This window comes from Aedes albopictus, chromosome 2 (genome assembly GCF_035046485.1).
Source record: "Aedes albopictus strain Foshan chromosome 2, AalbF5, whole genome shotgun sequence".
Classification (NCBI taxonomy): domain Eukaryota; kingdom Metazoa; phylum Arthropoda; class Insecta; order Diptera; family Culicidae; genus Aedes; species Aedes albopictus.
In genome coordinates this window covers 465,257,778-465,277,091 of record NC_085137.1, presented here as the reverse complement: position 1 = coordinate 465,277,091, position 19,314 = coordinate 465,257,778, and the positions used below count along the sequence as shown (strand labels likewise).

The 19,314-nt window shown below is 36.8% G+C and overlaps 1 protein-coding gene across 1 annotated transcript in view; it reads right to left on the bottom strand.

The window, feature by feature from the left end:
• The window catches only part of LOC109418868 (uncharacterized), a 515,512-nt gene that overhangs the window by 207,116 nt on the left and 289,082 nt on the right, over window positions 1-19,314 (bottom strand). Inside the window, exons 4-5 of the mRNA XM_062853981.1 lie at window positions 18,289-18,414; window positions 10,347-10,451 (exon numbers count right to left, since the gene is read on the bottom strand). Of these exons, the coding sequence (XP_062709965.1) occupies window positions 10,347-10,451; window positions 18,289-18,414 (231 nt within the window). The remainder of the gene's footprint in view (window positions 1-10,346; window positions 10,452-18,288; window positions 18,415-19,314) is intronic.

Sequence of the window (19,314 nt, the reverse complement as noted above, 5' to 3'; positions counted from 1 at the left end):
ATTTTGAATTATTTATTGCTTTTTAGATATTTTTTTACTGTGAATTTTCCAATTTATTATGGAAAATCGAATTTATTTATGGAAAATTCGAAGTTTTTTGGTGGGAAAATTGGCTTTTTTTATTGCAACAATTGAATTATTCATTGCATTTTTGACGTTTTTGATTGCTCAAAAATCAATTATTTATGGAAACTTTTGATTTATTTATGCATTTTTTTATTTGTTTATGGAAATTTTGTTATTTATTGATGCTTGCACTCCTGTTTCTTCACTGGGACTTTTGGAATTATTTATGAAGAATGATCACTTTCTTATGAGTCGTTTATATTTTAGCCTTTCCCCAACTCAGAAAGGGGCACATGGCATTTCACTAACATTGAGACATCTCTATGGGTGTATGTGTACCATTTCGTGCAAAAGAGCTAATCTTGTTCTTATATAGAAATTTTCAGATATTTCGACAAGAACATAAACTGATATCATATCACATTGAGTTATTGGTGCGATATTCTTAAAATTTTTGAATAACACATTAAAATCACATCGAGCTATGACAGCAAAAATGGTTAGGTTTGTGATTTGATTTAGATATGCTCGTCTGCCCGGGGAATCTCGAGAAATAACAGCTTTAAAGTAGGCTTTTAAAAAAGAAGCAGTTTACAAAAAATGCCCTTTGCTTCAGGCAGATTTAACCATTTAAACCCAAGTTTGTACGAGTTACAGTTAACTAGTAGTTCAACTAGCAGTAAAAAATTTGAATTTTTTTTTATTTTAGAAGCTGTAAACAATACATCAAATTTGTATTTCCGATTCCAATTCAATATTCATTGAAATGATGCCGTCGTTTTTATTTAAATCAACTATGTGTTTATAAGAACACTTTTCAATACAATTGTGAGAATTATGAATCGTGGAAACTAAAGTACAGTACAGGAATTTTGTATTTTTTGTTCAGACTCTTGTTCAGACTAGACATTATTCATGAAATTATTGTTATATTTTATTGCTTAAAATAATCATATCTACATGGCGGCTTTCCAGTAAAATTATGAAAACTTTGCAAAGATACGTGTATTTGTATTAAAGATTTTTTTTTTGAAATTTCAATACATCATGATGATTCATCTGTTTTATAGCGTGCGAGCAAGCATTTGTGTGTGAAAATTACGTATTTGTAATACAATAATGATAACCGTGTTTTTAAGATATAAAAAATCTTCACACAAAACTTAGTGTAGTACAGAAAATATGGTATAACCAAACCGATCTGACAATCATTGTTATATCCCCTACATTTCATTGATCGATAGTTGAAAGTTTTCAAAATCGATTTTGAAAAGCGGTACATAATTTATTTGATATCGTCACGAAACATGTTACATAATGGACCATCATTGATAGTGATGAACATTCAAATCAAATGTTTGATTTACGAATCGAACTCAGCATTTCTTTGGAAATAGGTTAGGCAATTATTTCGACCATTGCACTATGCATTCTTTTGATTTTTTTTTTCAGTATTTCCTACAGTTATACATTTCAAAAAAAAATCTGCAACATATTTGGAAGTGTATTTGGTATTTGTTAAGAATTTGTTCAGATATATATTTAGAAATATTTTTGAAAATTCCGTGGAAACTCCTTTTTTGTTTTCTTTTGGAATTTATTTGGTAATTGCTTTTCAAATTGGTTTGGCCATTTCTTTGAGGATTCCTACAGCATGTTGTATTATTGTTTTTACGAATTTCTTCGGTAGTTCCATTCGATTGTGAAAAGCAACTTCTTTGGAAATGTGTTTTGAAATTTCAATGACGATTCATCTAAAATTCCTTTGCGCTTTCTATTCCTATCTCGTTTTTTTCTTTCTGTTTCTAATTTCTTCTATAATTCTTCATAATTTCATTGCGTTAAAATATATTCCTCCGACAACTTCTTGGGAAATTTGTTTATAGATATTGTTGGCATATTTTTTTTTTGGGAATTTAGTCTGATTTTTTTGGGAATTCCATTGACTATTTCATCGAGAATTTCTTTGGTAATCCTTTTGTGAATTAAAAAAAGACAATTACACCGTCTTCGGCTAGAGGCCGCACAGACTAAATATAACAAATATTAAACAACGGACAACACATATAAACACCCAGTGGCCCAGTGGAGAATTTTTCGTTTGACGAAAAGTTTTCCACGACTGGAGCGGGAATCGAACCCACACTCCATGGTTTACGAGACACCAAAACGACTGACGCCGTTAATCACTCGACAACGAAGCACACTACAATTACTTCGGTGTTTTTCTTTCAATTCTTTCTGGAATTTGTTGGAGAAATCTTTCAGTACTCTTCCTTTTCAATTTTCTTCAAAAGGAAGCCAAAAAATAAATAAAAATAGTTTTTTTTCCGAATCAATTTGCAAAGGGATTTTCAGAAGAAAACCCGAAGGAATTCCCAAAAAACTTCCTGAGAAATTCCCAAAGCAATTTATGGATTATATAAATATAAATTGCCTGAAAAGTTTGTTTCCATTAGAATTCTTATAAGATTGCCATAAAAATTCCTGAAGAAATTGAGTAAGTTTTTCGAAGCAGTTGACCAAATCCAATTCCAGAAAAAAATGCCGAAAATTATTCCAAAGGAGTTGCCGAAGAAATTTGCATGGACATTATTTTCAGAAAAAATCTAATTAATTAACGCAGAATATGCCAAAGGAGTTTTGAAAAGAAATTAAAAAAAAAATGCTTGAGAAATTGACTAAGGAACTACCAAACCATTTTCTAAAGACCATGCCAGAGAAATTCTGAAAGGAATTTCTGGAAGAATTCCAAAAGGAATTGCTGCAAATATTTACAAGCAAATTCTGAAGGAACGTCCGAAAGAATTCTGAAAGAACTGCCGAATTATTTTCTAAAGAAATTTCCAAATTAATTCGCTAACAAATTTCGCGAAGAAATATCTTAAGCAATTTACGTGGTAGCTCCCAGAGTCATTACCGGAAAAATTTCCAAAGGCATTGCCAGAGGAGTTGCTGGAGAAATACAATAAAATATCATACAAATTGCTGACATAATTAAGAAGGATTTGCCGATGAAATTAAAAGAAATGCCTTTAAAACTCCTAAAGGAATTTCTAAAGAAGTTTCCAAAGTAATAACCGATGGAATTTTTAAGGAATGAGCCGAAAGGTTTTGAAAATGTAATTCCAAGTATGGTATAACCGTAGAAGTTCTCAAAGAAATTGCTGAAGAAATATGCCAACTCTGAAGGAACTGCAGTTTTCAAAAAAATTGCAGGGAAAATTCTCTGAGGAATTTCCGATGTGATATTTATTCTCATAGGTGTCTGGAAAGATATATTTAAACATAAATAACATAAATTATTGTTTTCATGCAGTAAAACAAATATGTTGTCATGTTGTACATTGAGTTTGAACCGAAAATACAAACGATCTGTATTTTACGTTGTTTTGTGAAAATTTGCATGGGAATCACTTCACATTGAGAGTTATTTTATTTATACATATTTGATATATCAGTCTGTGCAGCCACTGGCCGAATACGGTGTAATTGTCTTTGGAAGTTCAAAAATAATATTTCCTCTATTTTAAGCACGGCAGCTGGTGTAATTATTTATTTTATACCATGACATTGCATTGGAAGTGATAAATACAACGTTGTGAATTAAAAAAAAAACTATTCTTTTCTTTATTATTTCATCAACTGTTCTAATGCATGACGTTGGGAAAACCTCGCTGACGTAATGCACGATTTGGGTCAAAAATGACCCTAATGTACAAGGAAGGTTAAGAAATTGAGGACGAATAGATATTTTCTTACAAAAAACATAATCTGGAAGCCATTAAAACTGGCACCCTCTAGGCACCCCCTAGGAAAAAATCCTAGATACGCCAATGGAAACCGTAAATCTAACCTTATATTTAAACATCACATTCGATCAAACTCAAGCAGTGATTTTTGAATTACAATAACAAACTTCACCCAACCCAGTTTAGTCATTTTCAGCGGTGCTCCAAAACGCAATTGGCTACAGTACCAAAATTTGAAAACGCTAAAATTAGCCCAGTTTAAACGGCATTTGTTTTGTATGACAAATTTCGTATGCCGATAATGTGTTAAAAACTGGATAAATGTCTATACTGAAATTAACCAAATTCACGATGATGTCAGGATCACGTCTAAGTTTTCTTGTAGGAGTTCCACAGGAATTGCTTCTAGGAGTTGCACCAGAAATTTCTACAGAATTTCATTTGCATTTCTTCCAGAAATTCAACCAGAAGTTTCTCTAGGAGTTCGAGAATGACTTCAGGAGTAACATCAGGGAACTCCAGCAGTTCTGCTAGAATTATCTCTAACAGTTTTGTTTCATTTTGTTCAGGAGTTCCCAGACGTTTAGGGGATTGTTGCAGCTTAAATTTCTCTAGAACACGGTTTTCCAGTTTCGGAATTATCGACAACTCCTTCGAGAATTCGTCCAAAAATTGATGCAATTTTTTCCAGCAGTTTCCAGAGCTACTATGAAAGCTCTTGGAAGAGTTCCATAGTTTTGAAATTGTTCCCTACAGCTGCGTCGTGATTTTTTCCATATTTCCAGGACAGCCTCGGAGCCAAGCCAACCACATATCGTAAGTCATAATATAGGCAAAATCATATATATTTTATAAATTGAATCAGAATTGTATAGTTATATGTATATTTGTTAACAATGATTATGTAAAACCGCATTTTGTGCTAAATAAAATCTCAATTTAAATTTTATTCCATATAGTCGTCTCAGATCATAAAAGGTGCTAAATATAATCGGTAGAATCGCACAGAATCAGAAAGAATCGTGATAAACATACATACTTAATGTCAAGGTGCAAGTTCGCTAGTATCATATATATGATTTCTTTGAATCGTGGAAATCGTCACTTCATATCGTATATGGATCCGCTAAATCGAGCTTGCTAATTAAAGGTATGATCAAAGTCGGAGAAATCGTATATGGGTAATTCTCGCTGAGACCGGCCCACTATTTACACCTTGTCTTCAAAAATGTGTAAGGTGCCGATTTTTTGAAAGCACTCGCTGAAAAAGTAAGAAAAATGCATTTGGTTACTCAGAATGATGGACCCCCCGTTGGTTTGAGCCACTACAATTTTTGCAGACCCCTCGATTTTGGTCAAATGGTGGCTCACTTAAACCGTTATAACTCGAAAGTTTCTCCAAAAACCAAGCTTTCAATTGATGCAAAAATTTTGAAAATCGGTGGTTGCCCTCATGGTGAAAAAAATGTTTTGGTATAAAAATCCAAGATGGCGGCCAAAATAAATATGGCCGACCCAACTTTTTATTATTGCAAATAGTAGCTCTATCTTTCCTTTTTTCAACAACAATTTGTTTTGAGGTGGTTTTTGGAGAAACTTTCGAGTTATAATGATTTAAATGAGCCACCATTTGACCAAAATCGAGAGGTCTGCAAAAATTGTTGTGGCTCTAACTAACGGGGGGTCCATCTATTTGAGTAACCAAATGCATTTTTCTTACTTTTTCAGAGAGGGCATTCAGAAAATCGGCACCTTAAACATTTTTGAAGACAAGGTGTAAATAGTGGGCCGGTCTCAGCAAGAATTACCCATATGTAAAACTACAACAATGCTGTATATTGATCGTTTGCATCATTCTTGGGTCGTATACGAGTCGAAGACATCGTATATTTATTTTTACAGTCGCATATGATTGATACTTCACTTTTGGCAGTAGAATCATGATCTCAGACATCGTAAATGATTTTGTTTACATCTTTGTGTGATAGAGGATAGGAAAAGTATCACAAATTTGATTTTTTTTTTACTTTGTTGTGATATGCCAACTATGGTAGCAACAATTTCTACCAAATATGTAGGTTTTAATACTATTCGTATACTCAGGATGACATCTGTATAGATTTCAACAATGATGTGCAATCCGAGTCTATTCCACGTCACCACTATTGGTGTCACTCAATACCCAGCCAACCACATATCGTAAATCATTGTGTGGAAAAAAACGTATATTTTCATGTATTGAATCAGAATTGTATAATAATATGTATATTTGTTGACAATGATTGCGCAAAGTCGCATTTCATGCCAAATTAAATTTTAATTGCGATTTTGTTTCATATAATCGTCTCCGATCATAAAAGGTGCGAGATACTATCGGTAGGATCGCACAGAATCGGATAGAATCGTGAAAAAAAAACATACATTCTTAGTGTCAAGCTGCAAGTTCGCTAGCATCGTATATATGATTTTTTTGAATCGTGGAAATCGTCGCTTCACATCGTTTATGAATCTGCTAAATCGAGATTGCTACCTAAAGGTATGATGAAAATCGGTGAAATCATATACGACTATAACAATGTTGTATATTGATCGTTTGCGTCACACTTGCATCGTATACGAAGTGAATGAAATTGTAGAAATCGTATATTCATTTTTACAGTCGCATATGATTGTTACTGCACTTTTAATAGTCGAATCTTAATCTCGGAAATCGTAAATGGTTTTGTTTACATATTTTTATGATGAAGAAAAAGAAAAAATAGTTATCATCACAAATTTGTATTTTTGTTGTTGTTGACACATTCCAACCATGGCCGCAATAATTTCAACCAAATATATAGGTTTTCGTACTAGCAGATGACTTACAATACGTGATGTATAGATTCCATCAACGATTTGAATTCCAGGCCTCTTGCACGGCACCACTTTTGGTGCAACTCAATGCACAACAACAACGCACCCACCACAAATCTCGCACCGTATCATTCTTATTTTTATTCGTTTCATGCCATTCACTTTGAACTTTCTATTTTCAACTTGGCAATATAGCCAATAGAGATAACGTGCAGTTCTCAATCAAAGGACCTAAGTTCGATTCCCACTGAACACCATTTGGTTTTTTTATTTGAAAATCTTGAGTCGTATATTGGTATTCTCAATCGTAATAAGATCATGCATAACCGTATATTTAGATGGATAAAATCGGCTAAATCGTAGAAATTTTTCGAGAAATCGTAAATTATGTTGGATGGAATCGCAGTAATCGTATATATATGTTTCGATATGGCCTCCACTTTAGTATGTAAATGCCTGTTTCGTGCATTGAATACGATTTCTTTGGTGCTATATAGCTGTGACTATTTCAGTTGCAATTTCAATATAGCAACCAAATTGCTGGCTGGGTATGCAATCACAACACTCCCACCACAAGTCTCGCACCGTATCATGATAATTTTCATTCGTTTCAATTTTTCGAGAAATCGTTGATCATGTTGAATGGAATCACTTCAATCGGTTATATGTTTCTATATGGCCTCTACTAGTATGTATATACCTGTTTTGTGGATTGAATACGATTTTGTCGGTGCTATATATATGTGTGGCTTATTCATTTGCAATTTGAATATTGCAACCAAATTGCTGGCTGGGTGGACTCTTTTCCGGAAATTATTGTCGGAGTTCCTCTAGGATGTCTCCAAGAAGTTCCTCTGAGATTTCTTCTGAAAACTTCCACAGAAGTTTCAGCAGAATTTTCTTCACTAGCTCTATCGAACATTCCTGTTCAAGTTATGCCAGGATTCCCATGTCTAGGATTCCCAGGATTCTTGGATTCTTGGAAATCTTCTTCCCTGAGTTTCACTCACACGCAATTAGTACCATCTGAATTTCTTCTGGAGTTTTCCTTGAGATGTAAAGAAATTTTTGTTAGGCTTTTTAGATCAATTCTTCACGAAACATCCCAAGGAAATTCTTCAAGAAAAACAAATGCAACGAAGTGCCAGAGACGTTTTCCAATGAGGAAAGTTTGGAAAAATATTTTTTTTAAAATCTTGTAGAAATTCCTGGAAAAGATAAAAAAAAAATCAGAAATTCAAGGAGACCCATGCCGTGCAGAAGTGATTGATAAATTGCAGAAGGATCAAATATCAAGAAATTTCATAAGATTTTTTTTGAAGAATGTCTAGCGGAAGCAAAAGTAGAAACGCTAGAGAATTTTTTGAAAAAAAAATCCAGAAGTTTTGCTCAAAATAAATCTAAAATTTATGTCTTATCAAGTCAGATTTCGCGAGCACCTTGCCGACGAGAATTTATGGAATATTCCAGTGAATAATGAATAAGCCTTGGTTAGAATGTAAGTGAAAATAGAAACAAAATTGGAAATATCCAGAAGAACTCCTGAATAAATTCTCGTATAAACTCTAAGCAAACACTTAGAGCAACTTTTGCAGGAATTCTCGGAGGAACTTCTAAAGGAATTTGTGGTGAAACTCTTGAAGGAATATTCGAAAAAAAAATCTGAAGGAACTTTCAGAGACACTCACAAAGGAATTTCGGCAAGAATACTGGAGGAGTTTCTGAAGAATTTCCAGTAAGAAACAACTCAAGTCAAGTACAAGACACTGAAGACGACCTTACAGTTGAGGTCGAAATACGTATCTGTCAAAGGATGCAAATTCTTAGTGGAATTCAAAGGAACCGTACTTAACCCGATTTTCTTTTATTTAAGAAATAACTGTCAGAGGCCCTCATACAGAAATTTCGGGAAGAATACCGTGGGAAATCCCAAAGAGATTCCAGGAGGAGCTTCTAGATATTTTCCAGAAGAACTTCTCAAGGAATGTTTGCAATGTTACACCTTTAGATATGCTCAGAGACTGTTCTCAACAACTCAGGTAGAATGTCCTCAAGCAATTCCCGGTTAAAATTCAGAAAAAAAAACGGATAAAGCTTGGAACATTAAGCTTCTGAAAGAATAATCATGAAGGAACTTTCAAAGTAAGTCCTGGAAAAACTTCTGAAGAAATCCAGGAAAGCTCCTGGAAGAACGCTTGAGATAAACCTTGGAGAAACTTCTAAGGACAATACCGGAGAAATCTCTTAAACTTTTCTCGTAGGAACCCCGGAAGTAATTCTCGAAGACACTTGTGGGACAACTCCAGGCATTTGTGGATTTTTTTTTATCTTTATTACGAGATGTTTAACCCTGGGCTAGCTCATATCGGTGGATATTTCATTTATTTTTTTAAAGACAATTACACCGTCTTCGACCTTGCGGCCTATACAGACTGAACATTACTAACAGTTACATTGAACAACGGACAATACATATAACATACACCCAACGGCCCAGCAGAGCATTTTCCGTTTGACGAAAAGTTTTCCCCGACTGGAGCGGGAATCGAACCCACACTCCGAGGCTTACGAGACACCTAAACGACTGACGCCGCTAACCGCTCGGCCACGAAGCCCACAAGTATTATTGAAGGAATTCCTGGAGTTGCTCGTAAATAGGTTCACGGAGGAACTTGTGGAGTAATTTTTGGAGGAATTTCATGAGAAGTACCGGAAAGCAATTTCGGAAGATCTCTCAAAAGAACTTCTGAATGAGTTGTACAAAAACTCTGAAAGGAATGTCCGAAAATAAAACCCAAATGAATTAGCGAACAAACTCTTGAAGAACTTTTTCCGTAGTAGATTATGATGGAGTTTCTCAAAGGAACTACCGATGATAGAATTAATGAGATTAATCCTGAAAAAAAAAGAACTTTTCAAGAAACTACCAGAAAAAAAAATGAAAAACATCTTGCAGTAATTTCATGTTGATCTGAATGTGAGATTTTCCAGGAGAGCTCATGAAGAACTTGCCGGGAAAAGTCTTGGCGGGGTTCCCAGAGGAACTGCTGAAGAAATTTTCGAAGAAACTCATAAAAAAATGTATAAAAGGTACTTGAGAAGGAAATCCTGAAAGAGTTCCTAGAGGAATTCTCGAACTTAAAACTCATGAAGGAATTCCCGCAGAAACTTCTGAAGAAATTCCCAGAACAATCTCTTGAAAGAACTTCCGGAGCATGATGGTATGCTTGGATGAACTCTCCAAAGGAACTACCAGAGGAGGTAAGTATTCCAAAATAAATACCTAATTCGTAATTCTAGACGTTTCTGGATGAACTCTGAAAGGAATTTCCAGAGTAGCCCAATAATGAATTCTAGTAGGAAGTCGTGAAGTAATTCGTTTCTTGAGCAGCGGTTGTACTCGCGTTCGAGCTTCACGTAAAATGTGTCTTTGTTATCATCAGTGTCTCCGGAATGAGGGCTGTGCCCGTTTATTAAGCTGAAGTTGAAGAATCGGCAATGATTATTCTTTCCAACTTACCGCTCCGTGATAATTAGGACATGTTTATTCAGACAGCCCGTTATTCACCAGTTCGCCCACCCATCCAGCGAATGTAGGTCTCAGCCAGCCAGCCAACCAGAACCAAATAGAGCAGAATGAGCTGAACGTTGCGATGCGATAGATATGTAGCTTACCTTGACAGATGCTGTCACCGTTGCCGTTTCGCTAAAGTACAGCTGATGACCGGACGCCTTGCCACACCAGGAGCCACCGGTAAATGGACGACCCAGTTCGCTGAGCTGGAAGGGTGGAAGAGAAGAAGCGGAGTAAATAAGACGGGAGAATGAAAGTTTAATAGTGTGTCAGCTGGGAAGATTACGCTTGATACCGTGGATTAAAGGGAATAGCATGTGTTGAATCGGAGATTGTTGTCGGAGTCGTAGAAAGTCGATTTCAATTTAAGGTTCATTTCGAAGATTTAAATAGAAAAACAGGTGTTATAAATGAAAACTGCTAATTAATCTGCTTATAACGACCACAGGAAACAAACTGGATACAACTTGCAAAATTAATAAACGCTACAGATCCTTCTGAGAAAAGGGTCCGACTAACGACTCACTTTACACTGCAGTGTTATGAAGCTTAAAACATCATCATCTTCTACTATATCAAGCCATCATTGGAGTGCTCTTCCGAGTAACTCCCCCTCATTTCTACTAAACGATAACACCCTGACGGTGGCGTTTCCACCAAACCCAGCCACATGACAGTCGAAAAACAGCGCAGAGGATATTGACACCAGCATCCGCCCACACTCTCGACAGGTCGACTAACGACTTCGTTGCGTTGCGTTGGGTCGCCCATTTCGGTTTCCATTTTCTAAAATAGATCCCAAGCGAACGAAGATTTCACGGAAAAACAGTCTATCAATCGAATATCCTACTTCTCTCTCTGCCTACTTCTGACATGTGTCGGATGGTGCTAGCTGGTTAGGATGAACTTCACCGACACGAGACAGGTGAAGATCACAAACTCACATGATACGTCGTCTTCGGTGAAAATTCTACACCTAGCTACACACACAAACACAAACGCGGCAATGCCAACATCCAGTGTATAGGGAAGCTAGGTCAAACGGAAATGAGTTGCCACAAAATGCGTTAACAAAGTGTATACCAACCTAGGAATGAGGTGAAATGAACAAGGATTTGGATTCCTACCTACATGGCACATGTACGGTGTATATCAACTAAAGCATCAAAAAGGTTCCGAGTAATGTTTTGCTTACCAGTTACATGACATGTAGGGTAACGTGGGGTAAGATGCCATTTTCTAAACTTTTATCGTAATGATAGCCTTATTTGTTAAGCATCTAAAGTGGTACCAGCAACTTAACAATATTTCCTTGATGCCTCAGCAGAAATGACCGCATAACTCATGCATTTCTATAGATTTGTAGCGACTTTAAAAGGTGGTTCGTAAAACGGAGGTTATGTAAAAAGGCCATCTACCATGGGGTAGGATTCCCCTTCATTACGACATTCAAGCATTCCGTCCATCATTTTTCGGGCTTTTTGGACCCCTTTTCATCCTCTGTCATACTTTTCCGTATGCTCAAAAAACCTCTAGAATCTAGAGTCTACACGAATACTTCTAGAGATACCTCCATAAACGGTTCAAGAAAATTTTCCAGAACTTTTTTTTTTTGGAATCCCTCTAGAATATCCTACAATCCACAAGGATTTCTTCAAGGATTCCTACAGGAATTCCTTCACAGATTTCTTCAGAGGACTTTCATCAGATATTTCTCCAGGAGTTGTTTCAGAAAGTCCTCTACGATTTCTTCAGAAATTCCTCAAGGCATTCTCGTACGATTTTCTCCAGGATGTTTGGAGGATTTCCTCGAATGGTTTTTACGGGATGTTTTTCCTCGGAGTTCGGGAGGATTTCCTGCTCTCGGCACCACGTTTCATCTGGGATGACGTCTACGTTGTGTAGATGCAAGGAAGGGAACTCCATGCAGCAACGAAGGACAACTTCTGTCATCGGTGGAGATATTCCATTAGGAGTCCTTGGACGACTATATATGGAAGAGCTCTTGGAGGAATATCTGAAAGAGTACTTGGAGATTTTTTTTCTGATAAATCCCTGGTGGAGTGCATCGAGGACTATCAGAAAAAAATCCTGAAGAAATCCCTGGAGTAATTCCTGGAGGAATACTTGGGTAAATATAAGAAGGAATTCCCAGAGAAATCTAGAGTTCTTAAAGACATCACAGATACATTTCTGGATAAATGCATGAAGAAATCCCTGGCGGAGTCTCTGAAAAAGTTTCCTGGAAACGCAGGTGGAGCTCCTAGAAGAATCTTTAGAGCAGACCCTGATGGAATTCATGAACTAATTCTTGGAGGAATTCCAGGAGTAACTCCTGGACGAATTTCAGCAAGAATTCCTGAAGAAATTCCTGCAAAAATCCCGGTGACATTCCAGGTAAGTTTCCTGGAGAAATCCCTGGAATATCTCCCACAGAAATACAGGGGATGGCCAACATGTTTGGGATAGGCAACTTTTTTTCTCCCACAAAAAAGTTCAACAAGCTATAACTTTTCATAGAGCGCATCAAAAAATCTCAAATTTTGTCTGTTTGTCAACCTATTATGTGTGCATCATTGGTACAAATTTCGGCTCGATTGGTTAATATTTCGCAAAGTTAGAACCGTTCGCGTAAAACACTATTTTTCAGACAACTCATTTTTGAGGTGTCATATCTCAGAAACAAGTGAACCGAATTGAATGAAATTTTGAAAGTACACTAACAATATGCAAATGCTTCACAAACTATTAGAACATAGGTACTTTTTAAACGTTGAAAAAAGTTATCATGGATTGACACTTTTTGGATTTTTCTTGAAAAAATGTAATTTTTTTTATATCAATGTCAATAAATTTTAGTGTTGATATCCAAAGATTTTCCACTTCTATTCTTAAGTTATCTCTAATCAGATATATTAGAGCCTATTTAGATTGAAGGAAGAACGCATTTAGTAATTTTTGTGTGGTATTGTAAATTTGACTTATTTTCCTCTATATGGGTAAAAATTTCAATCCGGTATAACTTAATTCGCCGTGAGAAAATATGACATTTTATAACGTCGTATTAAGTATCAATATATTGTTTTTTTTTTTATTTATGTGTATTTTAACTTAGAGCTAATTCTACACTTAAGTCAATATATTGTTGATAAACGTTAAAAAATTCATTCAATTCGGTTCACTGGTTTCCGAGATATGACAGTTCAAAAATTACCCGAACCCGATCGGTTCTAACTTCGCGAAAAATTAATCAATCGAGCCCAAATTTGTACCAATGATGCACATATAATAGGTTGACGAACAGTCAAAATTTGAGATTTTTTGATGCACTCTATGAAAAGTTACAGCATGTTGAATATTTTTGTGAGAGAAAAAAAGTTGCCTATCCCAAACATTTTAGCCATCCTCTGTATATGCCACTTGGACGTATTCTGGGAAAAATTCCTAGATAAATTCGTAAAGCAATTTCTGAAGGAATTTTTGGAGAAATTTTTAGAAGAACTTCTGGAGGATTTTTTGGAAAAATCCCTGAAAAAAATTCTGGAGAAATTTCTGGAGAAATTTCTGAAAGAATTTCTGGTGGAATTCTTGGAGAAATTCTTGGAGGAATTTCTGGAAGAATTCCTTCAGTAGTTCCTGAAGCAATCCATGAAGTAATTTCTCCAGGCATTCCCGAAAGAATTTCTGGAGGAGTTCCTGAAGGAACTTCAGGAGAGGTTTCTGGAGAAATTATTGAAGGTATTTCGGGAGGAACTCTTGTAGAAACTTCTGAAGCAATTCATTGAAGAATTTCTGGAGGAATTTCTTGAGGAATTACTGGAGATATTCCTGGGGGAATTTCTGAAGGTATTTCTGGAGGTATTGCAGGAGAAATTTCTGGAGCAATTCCTTGAGGTATTTTCGGAACAATTTCTGGGGGAATTTCTGGAGGAACTTCTGGAGGAACTCCTGGAGGAATTTCCATAGGAATTTCTGGAAGAATTTCTGGAGGAATTTCTGTAGACATTCCCGGGGGTATTTCTGTAGGAATTCTTGGAGGAATTTCTGGAGGAATTCCTGAAAGAATTCCTGGCAGAATTCCTGGAAGATTTTTTTGAGGAATATTTGGAGAAAATCCTAAAGGAATTTCTGAAGGAATTTCTGGAAAAATTTCTGGAGGAATTTTGGAAGAAATTCCTGAAGAAATTCCTTAAGTAATTCCTGGAGTAATTTGTAGAATAATTCGTGGTTCCTGGAATAATTTCCGGAGCAATTTCTGGAGGAATCTCAGAAGAAATTTCTGGAGAAGATTCTGGCGGAATTCCTAGAGGAATTTCTAGTGGAGTTCCTAAAGGAATTTATGGGGGAATTTGTGGAGGAGGTCCTGGAGGAATTTCTGGAAGATTTTTTGGAGAAATTTATTTAAGAATTCCTGGAGGCATTCTTGGAGGAATTCCAGGAGGAATTTCTGGATGAGTGCCTGGAGGAAATTCTGGAGGAATTCTGATAGGAATTTTTAGAAAAATTCCTGGAAAAATTTCTGGAGGAAATACTGGAGGAATTTCTGGAAGAATTCCTGGAGGAATTTCTGGAGGAACTCTTGCAGGAATTTCTGGAGGATTTCCTGGAGGATTTCCTGGAGGATTTCCTGGAGGAATATCTGGACGAATTCCTGGAGGGACTCCTAAAGGAATTCCTGGAAAAATTTCTGGAGGAATTTCTGGAGGAATTTCTGGAGGAATTCTTCAAGGAATTTCTAGAGAAATTCCTGGTAAAATTTCTGAAGCGATTCTGAGGAATTTTTAGGGGACTTACTGGAGGAATTCGTGGAGGAATTTCTGGAGTAATTCCTGGAGAAATTTCTGAAACAACTCTTGGAGGAATTTCTAGAGGAATTCCTGAAGAATTTTGTTGGTGAAATCCTGGAGAAATTTCTGGAGGAACTTTTGGAGGAATTTCGAGAGGAATTCCTGGAGGAATTTCTTGAGTGATTCCTGAAGGAATTTCTGGGGGAATTTCTGGAGGAATTGTTTGAGAAATTTCTGGATAAATTCTTGGAGGAATTTCTAGAGGAATTCCTGGAGAAATTTTTTGAGAGATTTCTGGAGAAATTGCTGTAGGAATTTTTGGAGGAATTTTTTGAGGAATTTTTGGAGGAATTCCTTAAGGTATTCCAGAAGAAATTTTTGGAATTCTTGGAGAAATTACTTGAAGAATTTCTGGAAAAAATCCATGGGAAATTTCTTGGAGAGATTTCTTGACGAATTTCAGAGATATTTTTTGGAGGAATTCCTGGAGCAATTTTTGGAGCAGTTTCTAAAGCAATTTTAGGAGGAATTTCCGGAGAAATTCCTAGCGCAATTTCTGGAGGAATTCCTGGAAGAATTACGGGAGGAATTCCTTGGGAAATTTCTAGAAGGAGTTTCTGGAGGTGTTCCTGGAGGAACTTCTGGAGAAGTTCCTGGAGGAATTTCTGGAGGAATTTCTGGAGGAATTTCTGGAGGAATTCCTGGAGAAATTTCTGGAGGAATTCCTGGAGGAATTTCTGGAGGAATTCCTGGAGGAATTTCTGGAGGAATTCCTGGAGGAATTTCTGGAGGAATTCCTGAAGGAATTCCTGGAGGAATTCCTGGGGGAATTTCTGGACAAATTCCTGGAAGAATTTCTGGAGGAATTCCTGGAGAAATTTCTGGAGGAATTCATGGAGGATTTTCTGGAGGAATTCCTGGAGGAATTTCTGGAGGAATTCCTGAAGGAATTTCTGGAGGAATTGTTGGAGGATTTTCTGAAAGAATTGTTGGAGGATTTTATGGAGGATTTCCTACAGAAATTCCTGAAGGAATTTCTGAAGGGATTTTTGAAGGAATTGTTAGAGGAATTCGTGGATAAGCTTCTGGAGGAAATTCTGGAGAAATTTCTGGAGAAATTTTTGGAGGAATTTCTGGAGGAATTTCTGGAGGAATTCCTGGGGGAATTTCTGGAGGAATTCCTGGAGGATTTTCTGGAGGAATTCCTGGAGGAATTTCTGGAGGAATTCCTGGAGGAATTTCTGGAGGAATTCCTGGAAGAATTTCTGGAGGAATTCCTGGAGGGAATTTTGGAGGAATTACTGGAGGGATTTCTGGAGGAATTCCTGGAGGAATTCCTGAAGGAATTTCTGGAGGAATTTCTGGAGGAATTCCTGGAGGAATTCCTGGGGAAATTTTTGGAAGAATTCCTGGAGGAGTTTCTGGATGAGTTCCTGGAGGAAATTCTGGAGGAATTCCTGGAGGCATTTCCAGAGGAATTCTTGGAGGAATTTCCGGAGAAATTTCTATCGCAATTCTGGAGGAATTCCTGGAGGAATTTTTGGCAGAAATATTGGAGAAATTTCTGGAGGAATTCCTGAGTTAACTTCCGGAAGAATTCAAGGAAGAATTTCCGGAGGAATTCCTGGAGGAATTCTTGAAAGAATTTCTGGATGAATTCCTGGAGGAATTCGTGAAGAAATTTCTGGAGAAATCCCTGGAATTTGCGGAGGAATACCTGGAGCAATTTGCGGAGAAATTCCTGGAAGAATTTCTGGAGAGTTACTGGAGGAATTACTAGAGGATTTTCTGAAAAAATTGTTGGAGGATTTTATTGAGGATTTCCTACAGGAATTCCTGAAGGAATTTCTGAAGGGATTTTTGAAGAAATTGCTAGAGGAATTCGTGGATAAACTTCTGGAGGAAATTCTAGAGAAATTTCTGGAGAAATTTTTGGAGGAATTTCTGGAGAAATTCCTGGAAGAATTTTTGTAGGAATTCATTCACCATTTCCTGGAGTAATTCAAGGTGTAATTCCTGCAGAAATTCCTAGGAGAATTTTTGGAGGAATTCCTGTAAGTATTTGTGGAGGATTCTATGATAAGTAAATTCAAGTGATTCATAAAGAAATTTCTGGAGGAATTTTTGAAAGAATTTTTGGAGGAGTTCTTAAAGGAATTTCTTGAGGAATTTCTAGAGGAATTTTTAGAGGAATTGCCCGGAAGAATCACTGGAGGAATTTCTGGAGGAATTCCTAGAGGAGTTTCTAAAACAAATCCTGTAGGAATCTTTGAAGACATTCCTGGAAAAAATTCTGGAGAAATTTCTGGAGAAATTCCTGGAGAAATTTCTGGAGGAAAAATCTTCCTGGATTTTCTGGAAGAATTATTGGATGAATTTCTGAGGAGTTCGTGAAGGATTTTTGATGAATTTCTACTGGATTTTTTTTGAGGAATTCCTTGAGAAATTTCTGGAGCAGTTTCTGAAGGAATTGCTGAAGGCATCTTTGAAGGAATTCTTGGAGGAATTCGTGGATGATCTTCTGGAGGAAGTCCTCCCTTCCCGGAAACCCAAAAGAATTTCAAACCCCGAATCTCACTCCCCCCCCCCCCCCCCCCCCCCGAGAGCGGCTGGCACCTGACCCTCTTCAGAGTATATGTTCCAACGGACCCGGAAACCTGGATATCGGCTAACGGCAACTCATAATGGACCCCCAATCGGACTGGGAAAAGGAACAAAAGCCACACATCAACGCCGTAGTGGACAAAAGAGCTGTAAATTAGGTTAAGTGATTGAAGAATAAAACAAAATCTCACTGTATGCATAAGAAAAACGTAACATAGGGTATGTGTGCCATCAGTAATCTCACGCTCCCATATTCATCCTATTCGAAAACAAGCGATTACGGCACCGATTGATTTCGTTCTTTTTGTTTTCATGGGTGCTCACTTCTAACAAAAAATACAAAAATAAGAAACAAAATAAACAACGCTTCATTACTTTGTTTTTTGTAGGATGAAAATGGGAACCACATGCTTAATAAGGGAACGAGTACCCTAGGTATCTTTAAAGCTGAACGTGAAAGCTGAACGCGAAAGCTGTCCAGGTAGCACCTAGTTCGAATGTATTTTACTTTTTTTTAATCTTCTTTCGAAAACGGTTCTATTGACTACTTTTACTGTACTGTCTTAAATGGTGCTTCATAGCGAGCTAATACATCCCATGGAAAAAGCAAGCGGTGCAAAAGAAAATACGGGAACTGGGGCTCTGGCCTTACCTGCATGAAGCCTTCCGGACAGCCGGGAAGGTCGCCTCCACTGGTCAAACCGGCATCACTCGAGTCCGCGTCCGGGTCGATGAGACCCTCGTCGAAACGGCCAACGGTGAACTTGTCGAAGATTATCTGGGTGAAAAAAGATGGGAGAAATTCATTGGTTAGTGGTGATTAACTCAGTTTGTGCATTTCATAAGATTTTAAATATTGACTTTTCTATTTACAGATACAGTCAAGTCTCCTATTAAACGCCGCTACCCACTTTACGCCCACCGCAATTTCTCTGCTGTCTTACATCCAATCCAGCTGATTTTTTAGTGCAGTTAGTGCTTACTATAGACTTATCACAAACAAAAAAATTAACTAAATTAGTTAGATGACAGCCTGGAAAATACGGTGGGCGTAAAGTAGGTGGCAGCGTTTAATAGGAGACCCGACTGTATGGTAAAATTCCAGATTAGTTTGGTATATCAATGTCAAAGTCAAAAATATATAAGGTACCTTGGGGCAAGTGAGAATCGGGGGCAAGCGAGACCTATGGCTGGTATTTTTTTTTTATTATTCATTTTGAAGACTAACATTCTTCATGGAAAACATAGGTATCTTACCTACGGATACTTTAAATACAAAAAATGTTATTTCAACCATAAAGAGACCATATACGTTATTGTTGTTTGTATGTTATTTTCAATTCACTAGGTGAGATTGATGTGCTCTACTACATTCGTCGTTTAAAAATAGATTTGTCATTCTACAAATACTTTTTCGGTTTCAGGATAGTATTTGGAGTTCTTGCAAATGACTTCAAGCGAAAAAGCTGTATATTATTTTTATTGATTACCTTTAGTTTACTGCTCTCACTTGCCCCAGTGCATTTCGCTATCTAGGGTAAGTGGGACCTATGAGAATGAACAAACACAATTTTATGGGTTCATCTCGCCTTGTCCAGCCTACGATGAAATTAGCACGAATGTCAATAAAAATTGACGTGTTAAGTAATCTACTGTTGAATTATGCTTTATTACCTCT